This window comes from Etheostoma spectabile, chromosome 20, assembly GCF_008692095.1.
Source record: "Etheostoma spectabile isolate EspeVRDwgs_2016 chromosome 20, UIUC_Espe_1.0, whole genome shotgun sequence".
Classification (NCBI taxonomy): Eukaryota; Metazoa; Chordata; class Actinopteri; order Perciformes; family Percidae; genus Etheostoma; species Etheostoma spectabile.
In genome coordinates this window covers 13,774,355-13,793,914 of record NC_045752.1, presented here as the reverse complement: position 1 = coordinate 13,793,914, position 19,560 = coordinate 13,774,355, and the positions used below count along the sequence as shown (strand labels likewise).

The window sequence follows — 19,560 nt, the reverse complement described above, 5'->3', positions numbered from 1 at the left end:
TACCCAAAATAACATGATTGATTCCACACAATGCTCTTTGGCAAGTACAAATCTCCACTTTCATTAATTTTGTCTTAAAAAAGATTGAAGTGGTTTTGAAATAGTATTGAGTAAAATTTGACATCTTCCAGTCTGTGATTATCCATCAACATACATTCCTTTAATTTTAGTCTAAATAATTCCTAATTTCTGCTTTTATAACTCAAACATTAGGTAACATTTCCTATAAATGAGGTTTGACTGTAAATTCCAAAAGTAACTGCAAAACTAAAGTTAATAAGTTAGTGTTACGTAGTGTTGAAAACGTCAAAAAAAGGTGACAAAATCGTTTAAAAATGGGACAGAAACATGACGGGAAGACAACACAAGGGTTAAAAATAATAATGTGCCTGCCTCTATGGGAATTTAACATAGGGGTGTGTATACTTATGCCCCCTGTATTTTAAGGAACATTTATTTATTTACAATACATTATTCATTCACAAAGAAAATTATAAACACACACACATATATATATATATATAAACACACACATATATATATATATATATATATATATATATATATATATATATATATATATATATATATATATATATATATATATATATATATATATATATATATATATATATATATATATATATATATATATATATATATATATATATATATATATATATATATATATATATATATATATGAGATAAGGCTTATAAGAGGCTAAGACAGGGTATCTCAAACTTGGTGTTGGGGTGTGATATGAATACAGTTACGTCAGAATACTGATATATGTTGAAGTATATGATTACTCAAAATTAGGTTAGGTTCAGAAAACCTAGCCTAATAGCTTATTATATTATACATATATTTCTATTATTAATATGCATTGTAGCTTAGCTTGTCATGAGATGTCCAAATCAAATGGTTTTATCTGGCACTGTTTGCTCTTTTAAGGAATAAATCCTGGCCATGAAGAGGACCTGGGGAGGGCCAAACACTCCTCACATCAAGACCCTTACCTTCGGTAAGAACATTGTTATTATTCAACGGGCCACAGGAAATGGGCCACCAGACACCAAAGTGGTTGATGTACATTTGCATGGCTGCTCTCATAATTCCCTGTTCATTTCCATAAGATCAAGGGGGCACCACCCATTAACTCGCTTACAAAGACAAAAGGCCCCTAAAGCCCCTCTCACTCACTGTTTGCTGGGTTCAGCAAGGTTTTAGAAATCAAAAACAAAACGGTGCCCCACAAAAATAAATTGGAGTCATAATCTCACTGTCTTCAGGCTTGTTGTCAGAAGGCAAACAGATCATCTCAAGAAGAGAATCAGGGACAACTTTTTTGGAAGAAGGAGACTCAAGTGTTGACAAGGACAAATGTCCTTTCCCTTTCCACCCTTGAAAGGCATTTAGGCTGCTGAAATCAGAGCCCTAAGTGGGTTGGAAAAGAAGATCTAATGATAAATAGCTTGGTGGAAGCTAACACCATCACGGTTACATTTGAATATCAACACGACTTCATCAAATCTGCAATTGCATGTCGGGTCCTCAGAGCACCTCTTCACTGCGAACCTATTTGGGCTGCAGTAATGGCTGGGTAAACGTTATGAGGAATAATCTTCTCTGATTTCATGTGATTACTGGGCACCACGCTGACACAAGGGCTGAAATCTGTATCTCCCTGGCCTGGCAGGCAGGCGCTCCCAGTCTGCCTATTAGCCCAGGGAAGGGCCTAATGGGCTGGCTCTATTGTGGTCCTCATAGCTGCTGATGTCTGCCACTGCCAGCTCCAGTGACCACCCTCTTTAATAAACATGAGCCAATTTTGGGTCCAGACCCTCTCAGATGGTGCCTGTCCTCCCATCATGAATGTGCATGGGATGCCCGTAATATATGTGATTAAAAGAAATTTGCAGAAAATGTTTTTATGACAGACACAGAGAATGACATGGTCATTGATGAGACACAAGTTGTGTACATAAGCAAAATTAGAGAAATGGGTAGTGTACATGCCTGGCAATGTAATCTCACTAGGGTTAGAAAGGAAGCAGCACCCAGAGCTACCAGTCACCATGACACATAATCCTTTTTTTGGTCATATGATTTTTCCCTGTCTTTTCTTTGCTTCTCCTGGACGCTAGATTTAAGCATTCCACTTATCACAGTCACTTCTTGTGGTTTATTGCTTCCACAAGTGGTCTGGAAGCCCTGCACTTAAGCAGAAGCATAACACTGCAGCATGCTTGCCCCGCTTCTCTCCTTTCTCTCTGTGTCTCTCTTTCGCGCTCTTGCCCTTTCTTCATCTATTTGCCCCTCTTTCTCTGTCTTCCTGTATTTTCCACTCCCCCTCCTCTCCGTCCTACTTGTTAATTATTTGCTTTATTTTGTCAGTGAGCTGATGAGTGACATCAAAAGGAGGATGGAGCTGGACTCAAAATACAAAAATGGCTTCCTTTCTGTTGTCTTAGACAATAATTATGATTTGCTAGTTAAGCCTAGACTACAGCAGAGGGATTGTAGTTTAAAGCAGAGGCTTTGGTGCAAAAAATGCATTTATAGCCCTTTGTGAGGCTCCTCATTATGTTTGCGCCCGATTCATTAAGTAATTGGTTTGCAGTTGTTTACATGAGTATTAAGGCCTTCTATTCAGGGCCTTTGAGAGATACATTGTGCAAATGTTGCATGTTATGAATGCAGAATGAGAGGCGGGGGGCCAGTCCTATTGGCCAAACACTGCACTCGGCTGAAAAGCGAGAGAAAAGCACTGGGTGCTGCTTTGCATAGCAATGACTAGGGCCTTAATAAGCTTTACAGATTAAATACATGCAGTCTATACAAGATGCAAAGAGATACTCTTAACACATTTATATGTGCTCATTTCACTATTATGGCATTGGAGAGAATTGGTCTTTCATATTCTTTTTTTTCTCTCTCCCCCTCTTCCTTGCTCTCTCCCACACAGTGTTTTTCAGTCAGATACTTTTATAGAATGTGCTGTTTATTGTATTATAACTCGTGGGGAAGCGACTGATTTGTCCATTAGAAATCTTTTGCTGTCTTTGTGAGTGGAAAAGTAAAATCACTTTGTGGTTGAGTGAGGATGAAAGGAATAATGCACGAAGGAGTGAGTCTTAATAAGCAGCTGCACTCCATGTAAAGACCACTTGTTCCCTTTTGTATGTGAGTGCATGCCACTGCTTCCTCTCCTGCAAAGAATCATTGTGCTCCTTTCTACTGTAGGCATTTCAAATGCCACTCCTTTCTTATTTTTATTTTAGTTTTTCATACCTTTTCATCCCCCCTCCCCATTTTAGATGCTAAAAAATGCTTGAACACGTGCACAGACGCACACACAAAACAAAATCCTCCATCCATCAGCCGGTGTGATGATTGTTGTGCCTGCTTGACAAAAACCTTGACTCAACAATTAGTGGTTTACAGCTTTGCCTTGGACAACAGGATGTGCTCAAGCATTCAACCTCCAATCACTCAGAATGTCAAAATCAGAAGCTCTCTCTCTCTCTCGCTCTCTCTCTCTCTCTCTCTCTCTCATGGGGAGGCGAGGTGTGTAGATCTTTGACAGCTCACTGGGAGGAGGGATGGAAGGGTTAGAGGGACATGAGCTGAGAGAAAGGACTAAAGGGGAGGGAACGTAGAAAGACAGAGCGGGAGATAGAGGGAGACAGAGAGGCAGTAATGGACAAAGAGGTAGTGAAAAATGTAGTGCTGCTCTAAAATCTAACAGTGAATGAAGGGAAACATGTACACAATTTAACAGACAATAAAATAATGAATGAGCAGTAGATGACTAGATCAGGCTTGTGGCAGCACTGAGTCTGCACTTCAATGACAGTGAATGTTTGTTTTGGAGAATATATCCTCTCAAAAACAGCCAACAAACGGGATACTGATTTTTTTTTTTTTTTACACGACAATTTTTTTGTTAAGCTTAGACAAATTAATAAGATTACAATCAGGCCCAAACAGGACAACAAGACAGTGACTCTAGAGGAAGGCAGCATTTAGAGGCTCTAACCAGAGGAGGTCACTGTCCTACATTGGCTACTTCAAACCAGTAAAGAGTGCCTGATTACCCTATACAAAATTAAGTTGGCTTTCAACCACTTTTGTGCGCCTTTTTGGTGTATTTTAATGTTGTTAATTTAGTTTTTTGATTCATTTACTCTTAAGCGGTTTCTTGGCTGATGAAGGCAAAAAACAGACATATACTGTAGTTTAAAATCCGTGTTAACTTTTCAGGCCGTCATGTCTGCTGTTTTGTTAATTATTAGTGTAAATTATGTTAACAGCACATTCAATAGTAAAGAGAGTGGACATCTTGTGTCATGACCCTCAGTGTCATGTTTAGTCTTTCTGTGATATTATGTGAGCAAGTGTGTATGTGTACTGACGTGTTTGATAATACTTGTATACGGTGTGTGAGTGCATGCATGCGTGCTGGACAAGCCAGTAAAAATTGTTTACCCTCACATAAGTTATGGTGCACAAAGCAATCCCTTGTACCGGCCATCTCCACTAGACTGCCACCAGTCAGGAGTAGAGCGCCGCTGTGTTGAAATCATTGGCCCCAATACCTCTCCTCTGAGTTGCAGTACTTACTCATTGCCAGCAGAGAGCACTCACATGTTAGAGAGTGCCCACTCATAGTGCACTCACAGTTGCCTCTCACTGTTTGCCCTCACTGAGCGCTATATCCTGCTACCATTCAGGCCTGTTAGAGTACATCTAAACGGAGCCTAAACAATGTTTCTGCAGGGTCATACCTGGGATGGGAGTAGGAGTTGATGGGAATGATGAGGTGATGGGTCTCCCTTTACCTTTAGACAAGCACCGCTGTGCAAAAGTGCTATTGTGCTATTAGCATTTGTGTGTGGGTGGCAGGAGCTTAAAAAAAGCCAGGGTAAATAAAAGCAGTTTTCCTCGCTATCTGTGTGTGCAAGGCAGCATTAAATGCTTGGTAAGCATTATTTGTTCTTGTCAGTCCTCATATTTCCAAATCTGTCTTCACTGACTCCAAGAAACACATCCAAGTCTTGGCAATTACTTTAGACTGCAGTTTGAAAGAGCAGTATGTTCTATATGAAGCTATCTTTGTCCATGTGCTGTTTTTTGTCAACATATACTTTTAATTATACTACTAACACTGGATGCATTCTTATAAAATGGACATTAGAGTAAACCTAGTTCAAATGTGGTCAAATGTGTAATTTCAGTCTCTGAAGCTTGAACTTCTGCTTTAACTGTAGTACATGTACATGTGTTGTGGTCTGTCTTGGCACAATTTAAAATGGTGATCTTAACTGATCATATTTGTATTGGTCATACATTTGTAGTAGTAGTTGTTGTATATTTCTGACACATTATAGATATTGGAAAATGTCACAAATATCAAAAATGGGCTGCTACACCGGATCTACCAAAGAGAATAGTCTCAAAATGACTAAACTTCCATCAGAGTGCCAGCTGAATAACCATTGGGTTATTCTTAAAGAAACAATTTTTTCACTATTCCTGATCAATGGTGCCAATTTCATCCTTTTGTGCATATAATGTGCCTGAGATATGGAGCAAAATGGTTGTCCTAGTTTTTATTAACATCACTGGTATTTGCACATTGTATACCACTGCATCACTAGCCTGCATACCTTGTATACCCGATTTGAAAATGTCAAAATATGTAAATAGAATGCTGTTAACGCAGCTCATAGAAAACCAGTGGGGTGTAAATTGATAAAAAGACAGATTTGATTAAGTTGATATACTGACATCAAGCTGCAATTGTGTCGTGTCTGAAAACCATTGTACAATTTTAAAGGATGTCGTGGACTCGGCGTAGCAGACACAAAATCTGTTTAAGATAAACAACAATATGAATTGTAAAGACCATACAAAGAGAATGAGCGAGACATTGGAAAAAAAGAGGACATTACAATAGCTGTAATTTGCATCATTTTACACATTACATTCACCTCTGTCTACCAGAGCTTGTAAAACACTGGCCAGCCCAGTCTTACATATTCAGATCATTCCCTCAATTAAGGGAAACTCAGCAGAAGATGAACTGGCATAAATGTTTATGGAAACGGAATATTAGATTGGTGGGGTCAGATACAGTCTGGGCTCTCTATGGTAATAACCCTGTCTTGAAATCAGTCCTGTCCCTCACTGAAGTGGAACAGCTGATAGACTATTCCCATCCCCGGGGGGGAAGTTCAAGAAAAGAAAAGCCCAATTTACTCTCCGTATCAGCTATTATTGTGGCAAAGGAGAGGAAGTAATCGTATAGATTATTGCTGTATTTTTGCTGCTGCAGGGTCTGCTGGAGATCTGTTGCCTAACAGTTGTAAATGGATGCAGTTTTGTCCTTGTGGTTTAGTTGTGCTTCAGAGTCTAGCCTTTATCTCTTATTCAGTTTAAAAAGCTGAATGTGGTTTTTTAAAGGTAGATACATCTATAGTCCTCACCTTATGTCCTATCCACCCCTAGCCTGTTCCAAACTCTGTCAACATATCTCTGTTGTGCTATAATCTTGATATAAGATTTTAAATTTTATGTTACCTTCCAAAAACGTGCATGTTTGGTGTATAACAAAACACTTTTTGTTATACACTGTGATTCATATATCCACAGTTACCTTCACTTGTACAGTCACAAACAATTACATGGTAATATTTTCTTTGATCAAATTTGTTTTGTATATGGCCGTCTGTCAGTTTAATTTGGTCAGTCGGAAATGATTCTGCTTGCATTTGCTGTTCCTAAACATAACGGGGAGATATTGCCAAACCAAAAACAGAACCTACCATCATTTTGGATTAAAAATAGGCTCCATTCACCAAAATATTTGATTATACATTTACTAAAATACACATTTTGGCAAACAAAACCCCTCTATTTCAGCAACACAACGCCGTCATATGCAGTGCACCTTCAGTATGCACGCAAAGACTGATTATCTGTCATTGTGTCTTTGCTTTATTTTAATTTTTTTGGCACTGCTTTTCTTACTCAGCTTTGATTTGCGAGCATTATAAGCGTCTGAGGTTCAACATGCTGTATGAACAGATGCAGAATCATCCACATGTCCTGTACAAAGTCCTATCAGCATATGAATATAAAGGTTATATTCTAATGATTATACTGGTTGTATGGTATAGTGTTTTTCAGCACCAAGCAATCTGCTCACAGTTAGGAATAGGCGTTGCATCTTTTTTCTGCTTTGAGTGGTGCAATGCAGCAATATATAGTTTAGAAGATAGCAATTGGAACGCAGCCAGAGTAATTTGGTCCTTATACTCAATGTACAGTCACATGTGCCAGGACTTAGCAAACGGGGGGATGAGGTGATGAGGGTGATTGAGAGGATGACAATCAAAGATGTCATGGGTGTTAACTGATGCAGATGGAGACACACACACCACATATTTTTGTGTGCCAGAGCTCATCTGCTTAAAACTTTTTCTTCTTCTATTTCCAAGAAAAGCGGCAATATGATATAGAAGATCCAAACAAATAAGCCATATGGATATGAGTAGTAACCTGGGAGAATATGAGGCTACATTGTGGGTGTTTGAATAGACACTGTGATGATGTAAATTAAAAAAGAAGGCCTTTAAAATTGGAACGCCTTATTGCATATGCATTGAGGTAGATCAAAACCTTTTTGGCGGTCACACATTTACATAGCCATATCACCAGAGCTATGGGAACCCGGCAACCCTGTCTTTGGACAATTTTTGAATAGAGGAGGGCCTTGTGGAAGTCCTTTGGCACAATTAGAACAGGAGTCAAGTTCCCACTGCTGCACTGTCTAACTGCTTTTTTGGGGTGTAAAACAGCTCTTTTTTAATGCTTAAGGTAATAACTTTACAAGACTAATAGCGGTCTTTGTGTTTCCAGGAAAGAGACAACTAACTCAAAGGCTCATTCTGCTCTACAGTCCAAAGGTGAGTATTGACAAAGTCCATTTTAATTGCATGTGTCAGAAAAAGGTTAACCAAATACATAACTTAAACAGTCCTATTTTAGAACTACTACTTACAACACTGATCAAACCTTAAAACAACTGCTCTAGATAACGCAATGAAAGATCATGGTTGATTCTAATGGGGAGCAGCCAGACAAGGTTCTTTGCTATGATATACAGTATATGATTTATTTCCAAATCAAGATATATCCAAATGTCTGGTTCCAGCAGAGACAGATTGCAGTTGGCCACTGGTGTCAGATTGCATCTCAATTCTTCTTAAGTAGCAACTTTCATTTCACTGCTCTATAGATTAAATTGACACACAGCACATAAGTGTATTTCGACCCGAGCTGCTAAATAAGTGAAGAATGCAGAACACTGAATATAGCTTGAGCAGTTGTACTTTTGGGTGATACACTCTCATGTGTATTTAGATTTGTACAGCTGTGATCAGATCACTTTGAGATGCCATATTTTATTGCCATTAGTGACCAAGACATAGATTTAACACATATTAGACTGTATAAAAGGTAGAATGTTAAGATTGTTATTGTGCAGTCAAACTCAAGGTTTTCACTTCAGTGCTTTCATGGTTACAGAAATTATGGAGACGGTGTAAAAGGTTACGCCTCATTTGAGGCATGAAAGCATAAACATTTTGCTCTGATAATGTGATCTTCCTTTTCCTTTCTGTATAGCTCTTTGGGGGGAATCAGATGACAGCTACTCAGAGATTGAAGCAGCCTTACGTCCTCAACCTTTCAACAAAAACAACGATGACATTGATGACTTCTGTGACTGATATTTCCCTGCAGATATTTTTTAAATGCACTACATTATATCGCTGAAAATTTCAGGCGGTTTGGCTCACAGTAATTCACCCCCCTGACCATTGTTTTAGTGGTCTTTTTGTAAATCATATGCACACTGCATTGTAAAAACAAATAAAGTTGACAGCTCTCATGCTGGGTAAAGTATGTGAAGAGTTGTCCAACACTCTGATGTTAACCCTGCTTCAGTCTCTTTATCTGAACAACTCTCCCTGCTCATAATAACAGCTCGAAATAGATTAAACTGATCTTTTAAAGCGATTTGTTTGCACTAGGCTGAAAATCATGCATTTTGAATGCCGCAAGCATCTCCGAGTGCTCTACCTCCAGCATGCTCGAGTGTAGTGATGTGAGTCACCTGTGAAATGACAAAGCACAATGGCCACTCTGCACGCTGCTGCGCGACCTGTGAACCTGCTGAAGAGGCCCATCTCCCAGGGCACAAAGTGTTGCAGCGCTAACAAACTCAGAATATTTAAAACCTTCAATAAACGCATATTTCTCCCAGCTGCTTCTTTAATAATTGTGCTTAGGCCACAGAAACTAAACAAAAGACGTATGTTTAAATCCTTCTGTATTATTGTGGAAATGAGTCACGAGTAGCAGGATCGTTGCTGAAACCACACAATAGTTTTCTGCAATTTGTCATTTTGCAGCACATTGAACATTCTCCATCTATTATTAACTCTGAGCTACGGGAAGCTACATTCCCAAGTTTACATTTATAGTTCATTATGTCTGTTATGTAAATTTACAAAACTGCCATTCTGGGATGTGGTAAAAGCCCCTGGCATCCAGTGTCAGCAGGATTCCATTAGTCAGCTTTAGGTGACTTTACATGCCTGAACCTTTGTAAAGTAGGACTCCACATTCATTAACAAATAATGGCTTCAGACAGCCCCGACTGTGGCAGAATAATTTGGAGTTTGCTAAAAGGCTCCCTAACATAATATCCATGTTAAGGAGCATGTCAACAGATACTTGTGTGTGACAGATAGCTCACAGTGGACACAGAGTTATATTGTACTAATGTGTACCAACACAAATACAATTTTTAAAAAGAACTTCTAATTCCATGCCACAGAGTCGATGAGGATGATTCTTTTTTTAGAGTGTGTGTGTGTGTGTATTGAGACTGTCATGGGAGTATGTGGACGGTTTTCTCTTGCGGTTAAGGGGTGATATCTGTACAATGACTGACTCAATTTCAGTATCAGCTTTGTCACTTTACTTGATCATGTTCAAGTTGATATTAGACAGCTCAGTTCTTGCAGCAGTGATTTGGTGAAGGTGATTAATTTTTATTTCTGACTGAATGGATGGTGTCTCCAGATATACATTGTCTCAAGAGTGAGGAAGGATGGAACACAAATGGATTTTTTCATGGTAGTCCTACAATCCCACTTGTGATTTCAATGCAGAGAGCAAGAGTTTTCTCTTTCGGTTTTGCTCCTGAACACTTCTAATTATACTTAAAAAAAACTGATAGGAGTGTTTCCTTTATAATAGCATAAAACATTTTTTCAAGCTATAAAGAACATGGGAATCTGAGAGAAGCCTTGTCTTTAAAACGTGCCACACGTTTTGGATTCTTTGTCACAACCCTTAAAGCTATAATGTCACGCTGATACTGCTGTTGTTTTAAGTAAATTAATGGATTGTAGTCCCCAGTATTATTCAGCTCTAAGGTATTTCTTTTCAAGACGCTTAATTGACATAATCCTTATGATCTTTAAATCCAAATTGCTTATTTCTGAGAGGCTATATCATTTCTTTTATATTGACACTGTAGACATTGTTAAGGTTTAATCTCATGCTAAAAATAAAGGACAAGGAAACAGGCCACAAACACAGTATTTGTTCATATATTATATATTACGTTCTATGCCTTCAATACAGATACGCCCACTTTTAAAGGATGACTGTAGCAGAAATCCAGACTTTTGTAAAAGTTGACATGCATGACATTGGGATGGATTACACAATATATGGGTGGGCATGGACTAAGAAAACTCAAGGTTTTGTCTCTTTTATCGGATTCAAAGGCATTTAGACTCAGTTGTCCTTGAATAGTGTAACATTTAAAATATTCAATGTGAGAGCAAAAGGCCAACAGACTGCTTGACTGCAAGCACATTTTTCTTTAAAATAAATAGATAAATGACCTAAAGAGAAAATCAGTGAGAAGCAATGTCAGAAATACAGAATGTTTCAATTCAGATTCTCTTTCCTTGAAGAGCTTTGTTATCACTCTCCTTTTTTATAGCCATCTCTATTGGTAACGTGAAAGCCTCTCATGGCTTTCCTAAATGCTATGGCTCATTCTTTATGTGCCCATAGAGCCTCACATCCACCGTATGGAACAAAGGTCAAGGTCTGATACTATACAGCTTTGTTAAATATACAAATACAATGTGTAAAAAACAACAACACGTAGGCTGTATGACAACTGTTCAGTAGTGAACCCACACATCAGACATCAATGAGAAAATAGTGTGTCCAGCTTATCACGTTTGTGATGAACTCAGTTCCAGGGTTTCTGCAGGTTTCAACAAGCCAAATTTAAGACTTTTTAAGACCTTTATCATGACATTAAAGTAGAACAAAATGCAGAGTCACAAAAGTACTTCAAAGCAAAGTAAATAAATGTATTCAAATTGAATAAAAGTGACACAGTAATAATAATCTGAACATTTACAGCAAATTATATTTTGACTATTAAAAGAAAGAACTACAACACCATGGAAATAAAGTATTTCAATGACCATTAGAGGTAGCCTTGCATGGATGTAGGAAAATTAAGACCTGTTTAAAATTATTTAAGACCTAGAACACAATACTTCAGCGAATTTAACTCTTTTTTCAAAAGATTTTTTATTTTTACTTTTAAAGACCCCGCGGAAACCCTGACTTCCTTATTCAAAATCTTGTTGAATTATGGTCCACCAATGTCAGAGATTGTACCTTCGACCTCCATGTTTGAAAAAAAGTCTTTAAATAACCTTTGCTCTTTGATTCTGATGCACTCACACTAGAGCTGAGAGAAATGACTGGTTTGATAGAAAGTTAATCTGTAAAAAGTTTGATATTTCCAGTTTATATTTTAGTTTTTAGTTTTCTTTAATGATAAACTGAATGTCTATCAGGTTTGGACTGTTGTAGGACATTTTGGAGAGCCCGCCATGGACTTGGGAAACTGTTATGGGCATTGTTCACTCCATCTGCTGATATTTAAGGGTCAAAACAATTAATCAACTTATTGAGAAAATAATCAATAACTAAAACAATTGTTTGTTGTAGCCACATTTGATGTTTGTAGTGAAATCTTAGAGCGGACATATTGTGTTACATTATGATTAGTTCATTGTAGCTGTGTATTGTAGACATGATGTGACATCCAAGTATATGGGCAGTGTTTCAGACATATGTCTGGAATGTCATTTTTGCGCTTAAAAAGTGCAACAAAACCTGGAACAAAGATTAAAGACCAAAGAAAAATTACGTTTACGTTACATAATACACAAATTAACACATTTAGAATTTAAACTCGCAACAACTACTGTTTTTTAAGTATGGAAGCCTGTTCCTTTCAGTCTGGCACGCTATCAAGTACTGAGCTTAAAGCCATTCATGTTTGGTCCACATCAATTCAGCTTTTTTTCCCCCTCTCATCAATTGCTGCCATCAGTGTCTGGAAAGTTGAGAGGAGGGTCTTGCTCCCTCACAAGCCAGGTTGACCTGCTATTTGTCCAGACAACTTCCAAGAAGAAGGGGGTCACTGTTCTTTCATTGGTATATGGCATTCGAGTCCCCCGCATGTGTCTAAATTGTTCACCCAAGACACTTGTTTTACTAGTAACAGAAATAGTGGATATAGTAGATTAAATGCATATGAATAATTATAATAAATTAGTAAAAATTGTTTCTTTTTGAAAAATCTGTCAATACTTTCTTTGCTTTTAAAATGTTTATAATGCATTCTGGGTTTCTGTTTGAATAAGAATTTAATGTTATCTGTAGGTGTGGGGACATAGATGAAAGCAAGTGGGGAAGTTAAACATTCATCCTCGATGTTATGGTTTCGCTCTCACGTTTGTAATATATTCCTGCCTGCTGGACAAACCGAGGCTCTCGAGTGTGCGCCTTCCATTCTCCCCTACTTTTATTTTTATCACTGAATAATCATTAAGAGCAAGGTCATTTTGATCTTCTGCCTCAATAGGCCTCAATTAAATATTCATTCATTCATTCATTCATTCTGATGTGGCCTCCTCGCCAGCTTCTTTGGTATGTGTGTTAGAGACAAAAGGCTGTGCTTTTGATTACACAAGCTTGGGGATTTTCCAAAGAGATCACACATCATCATATAAAGTTAAACAATCTTTTCTACCGATCAACAGTTGTTGGTAATATGTTTACTTTGGCGAAGATAAGTGAATTTGTCCTTGAATCTTAAAACAAAACAAATTCAATTCGCAAAGCTTAATCAAGCTGTGTCTCCATGGCTTATGTTTCATGCCATGCTGTACCGAGACATCACCAATTTAAGCAATTCATCTGCAGCTAAGCCCCATTTGGTTGCCTATTGACATGAATATATCTTGAACCTGAAATTGTAACATTCATTTATGTTAATCTACCGAAACTATTGTGTAACAATTCTTCTAATCCATGATTCAATTTGATTTTCTATTCAAACTATTTTTAAAAAGGGACCGCAATAGGTCCCGACTAGATAGCAACTAGATAGGGGAAGGGTACAGATTTGAGTTTCCTAACACTCCAAAAACAGGCAATGTGCATTAGTACATCGTATTATTTTGCAAGGCTGGGAACTTTTGGTCATGTTAGCGTCATGGTCACAAGGATGGCTATCTTAGTCAGCTGTTCTGTTTATGCAACACTAAATAAATAATTTGATGGATAGGCATGACATTTGGTACACATACATCGTCCACAGAGAATGAATCCTAATGATTTGACGATATGAATGCTCGCTGACTTTGAAGTGCTTGCTCGTTACTTCTTAAAAAAGTAATCCGTTACTTTACTTAGTTACCCCTTTAGGAAAGTAACTTTTTACGTTACTTTTACGTTACTTTTAAAAGCAGGCGTCTCTGGCAGAAACTGAATTTAATTATACAAAAACTGACTATGGCCATAAAACCAATCTATGGTTTATCAGTCAAGTGTCTGAACTACACTGCAGACTGGATTCTCTATTCACAGAGTGACGGCTGATTCATTATGAATGAGTCCAGCGCGGTTTGGCAGGTCATCGGCGTTACACGGTGTTAGTGTATCTAATGTCTGTATCGACTTGTACCGGTTGCGAGGCCACGACGCTCTGTGCATTGTCGTACTCATACGCAGCCTCTTTTCTGGAAATCCTTGTGTGTCCGTGGCCCCGACAAGTCCACAGCGGTTCGCTGCGTGTAGCCTATGTATGAGCACATCTCCACCGCATCCATCTGTAAGGTTGTCAGCTTTGTGTCTGCCTGTCACGTAGCTCTCCGCTCAGAAGTAGTAAATGAGTAAAGACTGATTGATTCTGGGATTCTGGACACAGCCCGGAACCCTGAAACGGAAGCAGCTAAATGGAATTCAGACCCAGGCATCCAAGTCAGAACAGCGGCCACTTGTAACGTTAGCTACACCTCCGTTAGCGTTACCGGTGCCCCCTCTTTTGCTTTTAGCCGTCTGTACAGTTGGCTAAATTAACCAGACAAAACAGGAATAGGGGTGTGTCGTGATTCTGCCTTCTACCTCCGCAACACAGGTTTGTGGAGCTGAGTGTCGCGATTTCGGTTTTATTTTCCATATCGTTACAGCCTTAACCCTCATGTTGTCCTTGGGTCAAATTTGACCGTTTCAGTTTTTTTTTTTTATTACAACAAAAGGGTCTTCGAAAATAAGCACTGAAAATGAACATAAGAAATATCAATTAACTTTGGAAAAAACATTAAAAAAAAAAAAGGACCCACAACACTGAAAAAGTGTTAAAAATGTCAGAAAAACTTTATTTTTTTCATGGTTGATGGGAAGACAACACAAGGGTTAAAGCACAGAAATAGTACAGTTTTAATCTGTAATCAAACATGTTGGAGAAAGCGTACAATGTCAAAAAAAGAAATGAAATATTAGTACTATACAAAAAACTTGTTGCCTGTATTCTTCCAGCTAGCGTTGAGTGCTTCTTATTATTATGATGTCTTATACCTTTTCACCATATGGAACATATCTCCAGCCCTGCCATTGCATTTATCACTTGATTCAGCAAGTATCTGAAAGCGCAGTGGGTGAACAATAGGTCCAAGGATGATTAGCACATGAATGATGTCTGTGAATGACAGTGGGTTACAGAGGAAGGCTGTCTTTCCATAGTTGGGGCAGGAAGGTTTTCTCCCCTCTGCCCCCACTCCAAAGACCAGGTGAGCTCTTCCGACACAAAGGGCCAAGTGAAAATCTGTTCAGCATGGACGCCTAAAACCCTTATTATGGTGATGTGTCATGGAGGATTTCAGTGAACATATATATAAAAGCACTGAGTTGCACACGTCTACAGCTGGATACTGGGTCTTTATGGTTTGCTATGTCCATAAGGCTTTGATCTTTTGATTACAAGACTATATTTTTTTTATATATATAGGCTATGGTAAAATAATACCACAGTCTCCATTTCTGTGTAGAACCAAAAATTACATTCCCTTTCTGCTGAGGCTTTTCACAATATAAGTTGAGTATTTATCCTGGACTTTTCAATGTACAAAACGTACATCTCATCTGTAGATATACAGCATGCTTGTCTGTTTAGTGTGTTTAAGTCAGTATTCCCTACACACATGCATGTGGTGTATCATATTCCCATGCAGGCTACTGGATTGCTTTCATCATAATGTTTTCCCCCTGGCACTTCCAATGAAAACTGAACAAACAGTATGAAGACAACAGCCCTTGGATTTTGGAAATACAACTCATCTCTTAACATGACAAAATGACCCCACCAGGGCTAGTCAGTTGGCTTGTCACGTTACAAACTTCAGTTCAATGTTCCCTCAAATGGAATACTATTATAGCTTTAATTATTTTTAAAAAATTGAACAAATATAATTTAAAACACATAATTAGATCACTGGCTTCTGAAATATTCCCAGGTATTGGTGGATTGACTCAAGTTAAAAAGTGTTAATTCAAAGGGCAGATGAGAACCGTGCCTTTTTATAAAAGTAAGAGTTCAAGAGTCCGAATAATCTGCTCTAAACATACCTGGAGTGAATGCCGGACTTAAACACACTGGTATAAAGAGACAAGCATTCTGTATATCTACAGATGAGATGTATGTTTTGCACAGTGAGAAGTCCAGGATAAATACTCAACATATACTATAAACAGTTTTACCCCTTCCTCTAGTCCATTTCTGGGATTCTTAGACTGAGGGGACTATAAGGGCCAGCCATGCTGAGCCACAATGAAGAGACCCAAACTGGAGCTGTGGTCAGCGCTCCAAACCCATATTGCCAGATTCCTGCTCAAGATGCTTCAAATCACATTATAATTAACCGCATTTAGGATGGAGAGCAGAGAGTCTCTGCTTAGAGCTATTCCCATGATTCTCTCTCTTTCTCTCCCTCCCTCACACTCTTCCTCCATCCCCATCTCTTGCTGTCCCTATTTTCAGTTTGGTAATTAATATGAAAAGATGGAAAGGCATCATATTCTACAAATTCCTATGAGATTGGCTTGCAAAAGCTGTTAAAGCCAAGTAGGTAAATTAGTATGCATACAGGTTTTCCTGTTGCAAGTCATCATTCCCTGTGGGACCAAGTAGTAGATTGGGTAGACAGGCAACGCTCATCCTTGATTATGTGAGCAGAATGCCACCACAGACCCGAAACCCAGCAGGAAAAAAGAAAAAAAAATTCCTTAGGCAGTAAATCAATTTCTGTGACCTGCTAAATGTAATTAACTATACTCTAATTCTTTAACCCTGTGTATGAGGGTGAAAACACATCCTGAGGTAGAATGATTACCAGCTATTATACAAATCCATGGTTTCTGTATCAGTTAATAACCATTTACAGCAAAATTATACATACCTCATGATTCAGTGGCAATAACCAATTGCTTTAATGCACTAGTCATGTCTTTGTTTAGTCAATCAACTGGATCTCAGAAAACCACCTATTATCTAAAATAGGAAAATGGCTTGCTAAAGAGTTTTTTTTTTGTTGCTTTTAGATGCATGGAAATTTATATGTAAATTATGATGTTAATATTTCATCTTGCGCTGAATGCTGGATATGGCCTTTAATGTTATGGTTCATACACCATAGGATTCACTGGGAACATTTGATGCTGTTACGTGACAAAAAATGCTTTAATGATTATGGATCCACATTACTGTTGCTTCAGACATTTTTGCACAGCATAACAAACGTTCAAAATATATTTGATTATGAAAAATAGATGGTCAAATATTTGATTAAGGACAGATAATTCACCATGTCGTTGTTAATTCCATTTAACATTCAGTATTAGTAGAGATATCACAATTAAAAGCAAATATACACATTTAATCATATTGTCCAAAAGATTGTTATGAACTCAAACACAACAATGTACATGCTTTTTTTGTTACTTTGTTCTCACAAGGCTTACTTTTTTGTCAACCCAGTCTTTAAAACAAAAACAGTACGCATCCCTGACAGTATGCATCCCTGGCCTCAACTTGACCAGTTGTCAGCGGGCCCAGGACATGGGCTCTGACTTTGGCCAGATTAATTAGCAGTCCGCCCTCAACAGTCCATTCCCCAATTCCTATTATACCCAGCTCAGCAATCTGGTGGAAGGTAATTTGGTGCTCCATGCACACAGGGCGCAGCATTGACACCTTATGCTTCGTGATTGAAGGCAATCTCCTGGGGACAGCACTAAATTTATTCATGGTACGCTCTCGCACAGCCACTAGAGACGTGTCGGTGCCCGCCTGCCACACATCCACAGATTTCCTGTTCTGCATCTTTCCCCGAATGCACAAATAATACTAAATGATCTGAGGGAGTTGTTGCGGTGTCTTATATTTCTAGCCTTGCGGGAACTTGGTGATCTCTGGGTGAGTGACTTGCCTCTGCTCTGCGTACAAGTTTCTGAAATCAAGACAATGCATAATGTCAGGATAGTGAATGTTATTGCATTTACCAATCTCCACCCTCACAACCTCTTCCATTCTCCCAAGGGAATACAAGTGTTAACGAACTTACGCACACGCACGTCTGTGCTCGGTGCAGCTGGGTCACAGGAAGGGACATTAATGTAATTCCTTGTTGATGGCTGAAATCTGTTGATAATAGAGTCGCTAGCAAAGGTGATCAAAGCAGATTAGCCCAAGACCCAGCAGGGGGAATGGTTGGACCCCCTGTCATTAACACAGGCTGTTATCTGGGAGCCGGCATGCTCACTAGTCCTCACTGGGGGAATACAGGGTCAGCCATTAGCATGGAGTAGAAATGCTAATGCTCAACTTGAAATCAACAGACCCCTGACTGCCTGCCACCGTTTATTTACTGCTGAGGTTTGCAAAGCTGTTATTACGTATTGATGCAAACAGGTGAACTGTGTCTTTGCTAAGCTTTGTGGGTGGTTGCTTTAGGGTCACTAGCCTACATAACCTAGGAATGGCCTTTTGTCACAAGGCACATACTCTATATAACAAGTATGAGCCTAAAGCATAACATCACATGTACAACATTGGTTTTCATGTGACACATTGTAAGTGTAGGTGAGAACACACTATTAGATCACAGCTGTATCGTTCAGAGATTTACACATCCTCTCGTCTCTCACAGTGATAAAAGGATGTAGGAGCCATCACTCCTGAGGCTGCAAACTTGTTTGGAGTTATTGAATCATCAGAGCAGAAGAGGTAAACAAGTGCCCTCAAGTTTTGCAGTACTTGAGGTAGAAGAGGTATTTTGACAATTAGCCCTACAAATTTGGTTCCCTGGGCATCAAAATACGAGTGCTATCAATATTTGTTACACAATACAATACAAACAAGCTGTTCCCAGACTGAGGTGAGCCTATTTCGTTTGGTAAGTAACTGCGTTGGAGAAGAAATATAAGACTTTCGCTATGTGATAGGGGTATGATATTATTCGACTGATTTACTAGTCATCATTACATTGTCATGATTACATTCAATCATTACATAAAATATTACAATATTGAGGGTGTTGCAGTTGATATGACAGATTGTGTGGGAGACCTAGGTTCGATTCTCACTGCAATACACTAGCCAATGTGTCCCTGAGCAAGACACGTAACCCCCAGTTGCTCCAGAGGCGTACAACCGCTGACATATATATAGCAATTGTACATCGCTTTGGATAAAAACACCAGCTAAATGACATTATACTACTTGCACAACGGTCACTCTAACATTATACATATTTTATTTTGTGGTATAAACTATTTATGTAGGTTGTAAATGTTATTCTACACTTGAACATTCTATGATGTCGTTCATCATCTAAGTATATTTTTCAGTAGTTGTTCTTTCATTTTTTATCTTATAAGTCCAAGTATATTTCTTGTATTTTTGGATTGTGAGTGAGTGAGTGAGTGAGTATGTGTGTTTGTCCTTGGTAACTTGGTACTTTTAACAGAGTAATTTCCCAATTTGGGATTGATAACATCTATCCATCCATCCAACATTGTCTACGTTACAGATGT

General features: G+C 38.5%; 1 protein-coding gene and 1 long non-coding RNA gene across 8 annotated transcripts in view; one reads left to right on the top strand and one right to left on the bottom strand.

Moving 5' to 3' along the window:
* The window catches only part of kiz (kizuna centrosomal protein), a 24,200-nt gene extending 15,193 nt beyond the window's left edge, over nt 1-9,007 (top strand). For 2 of the 7 annotated variants that reach the window (XR_004326954.1, XR_004326952.1), the window contains 3 exons: nt 954-1,027; nt 7,930-7,976; nt 8,698-9,007. Coding sequence is in view for 2 of the 7 variants with exons in the window: in XM_032500566.1 (XP_032356457.1) it covers nt 958-1,027; nt 7,930-7,976; nt 8,698-8,801 (221 nt within the window). In the remaining 5 variants the exon portion in view is untranslated. Of the gene's footprint in view, nt 1-953; nt 1,028-7,929; nt 7,977-8,697 lie in introns of those variants that run through there. The other 5 variants (XM_032500566.1, XM_032500569.1, XR_004326956.1 and 2 more) reach the window with 3 other exon arrangements.
* A 674-nt stretch (nt 9,008-9,681) lies between these two features.
* LOC116670175 (uncharacterized) lies at nt 9,682-19,167 on the bottom strand. Its single transcript, XR_004326957.1, has 3 exons — nt 19,094-19,167; nt 10,965-10,970; nt 9,682-9,692 (listed from the first exon to the last, which is right to left on the bottom strand). It is a non-coding gene; the product is annotated as an uncharacterized LOC116670175 (long non-coding RNA).
* Nucleotides 19,168-19,560: the final 393 nt, after the last annotated feature.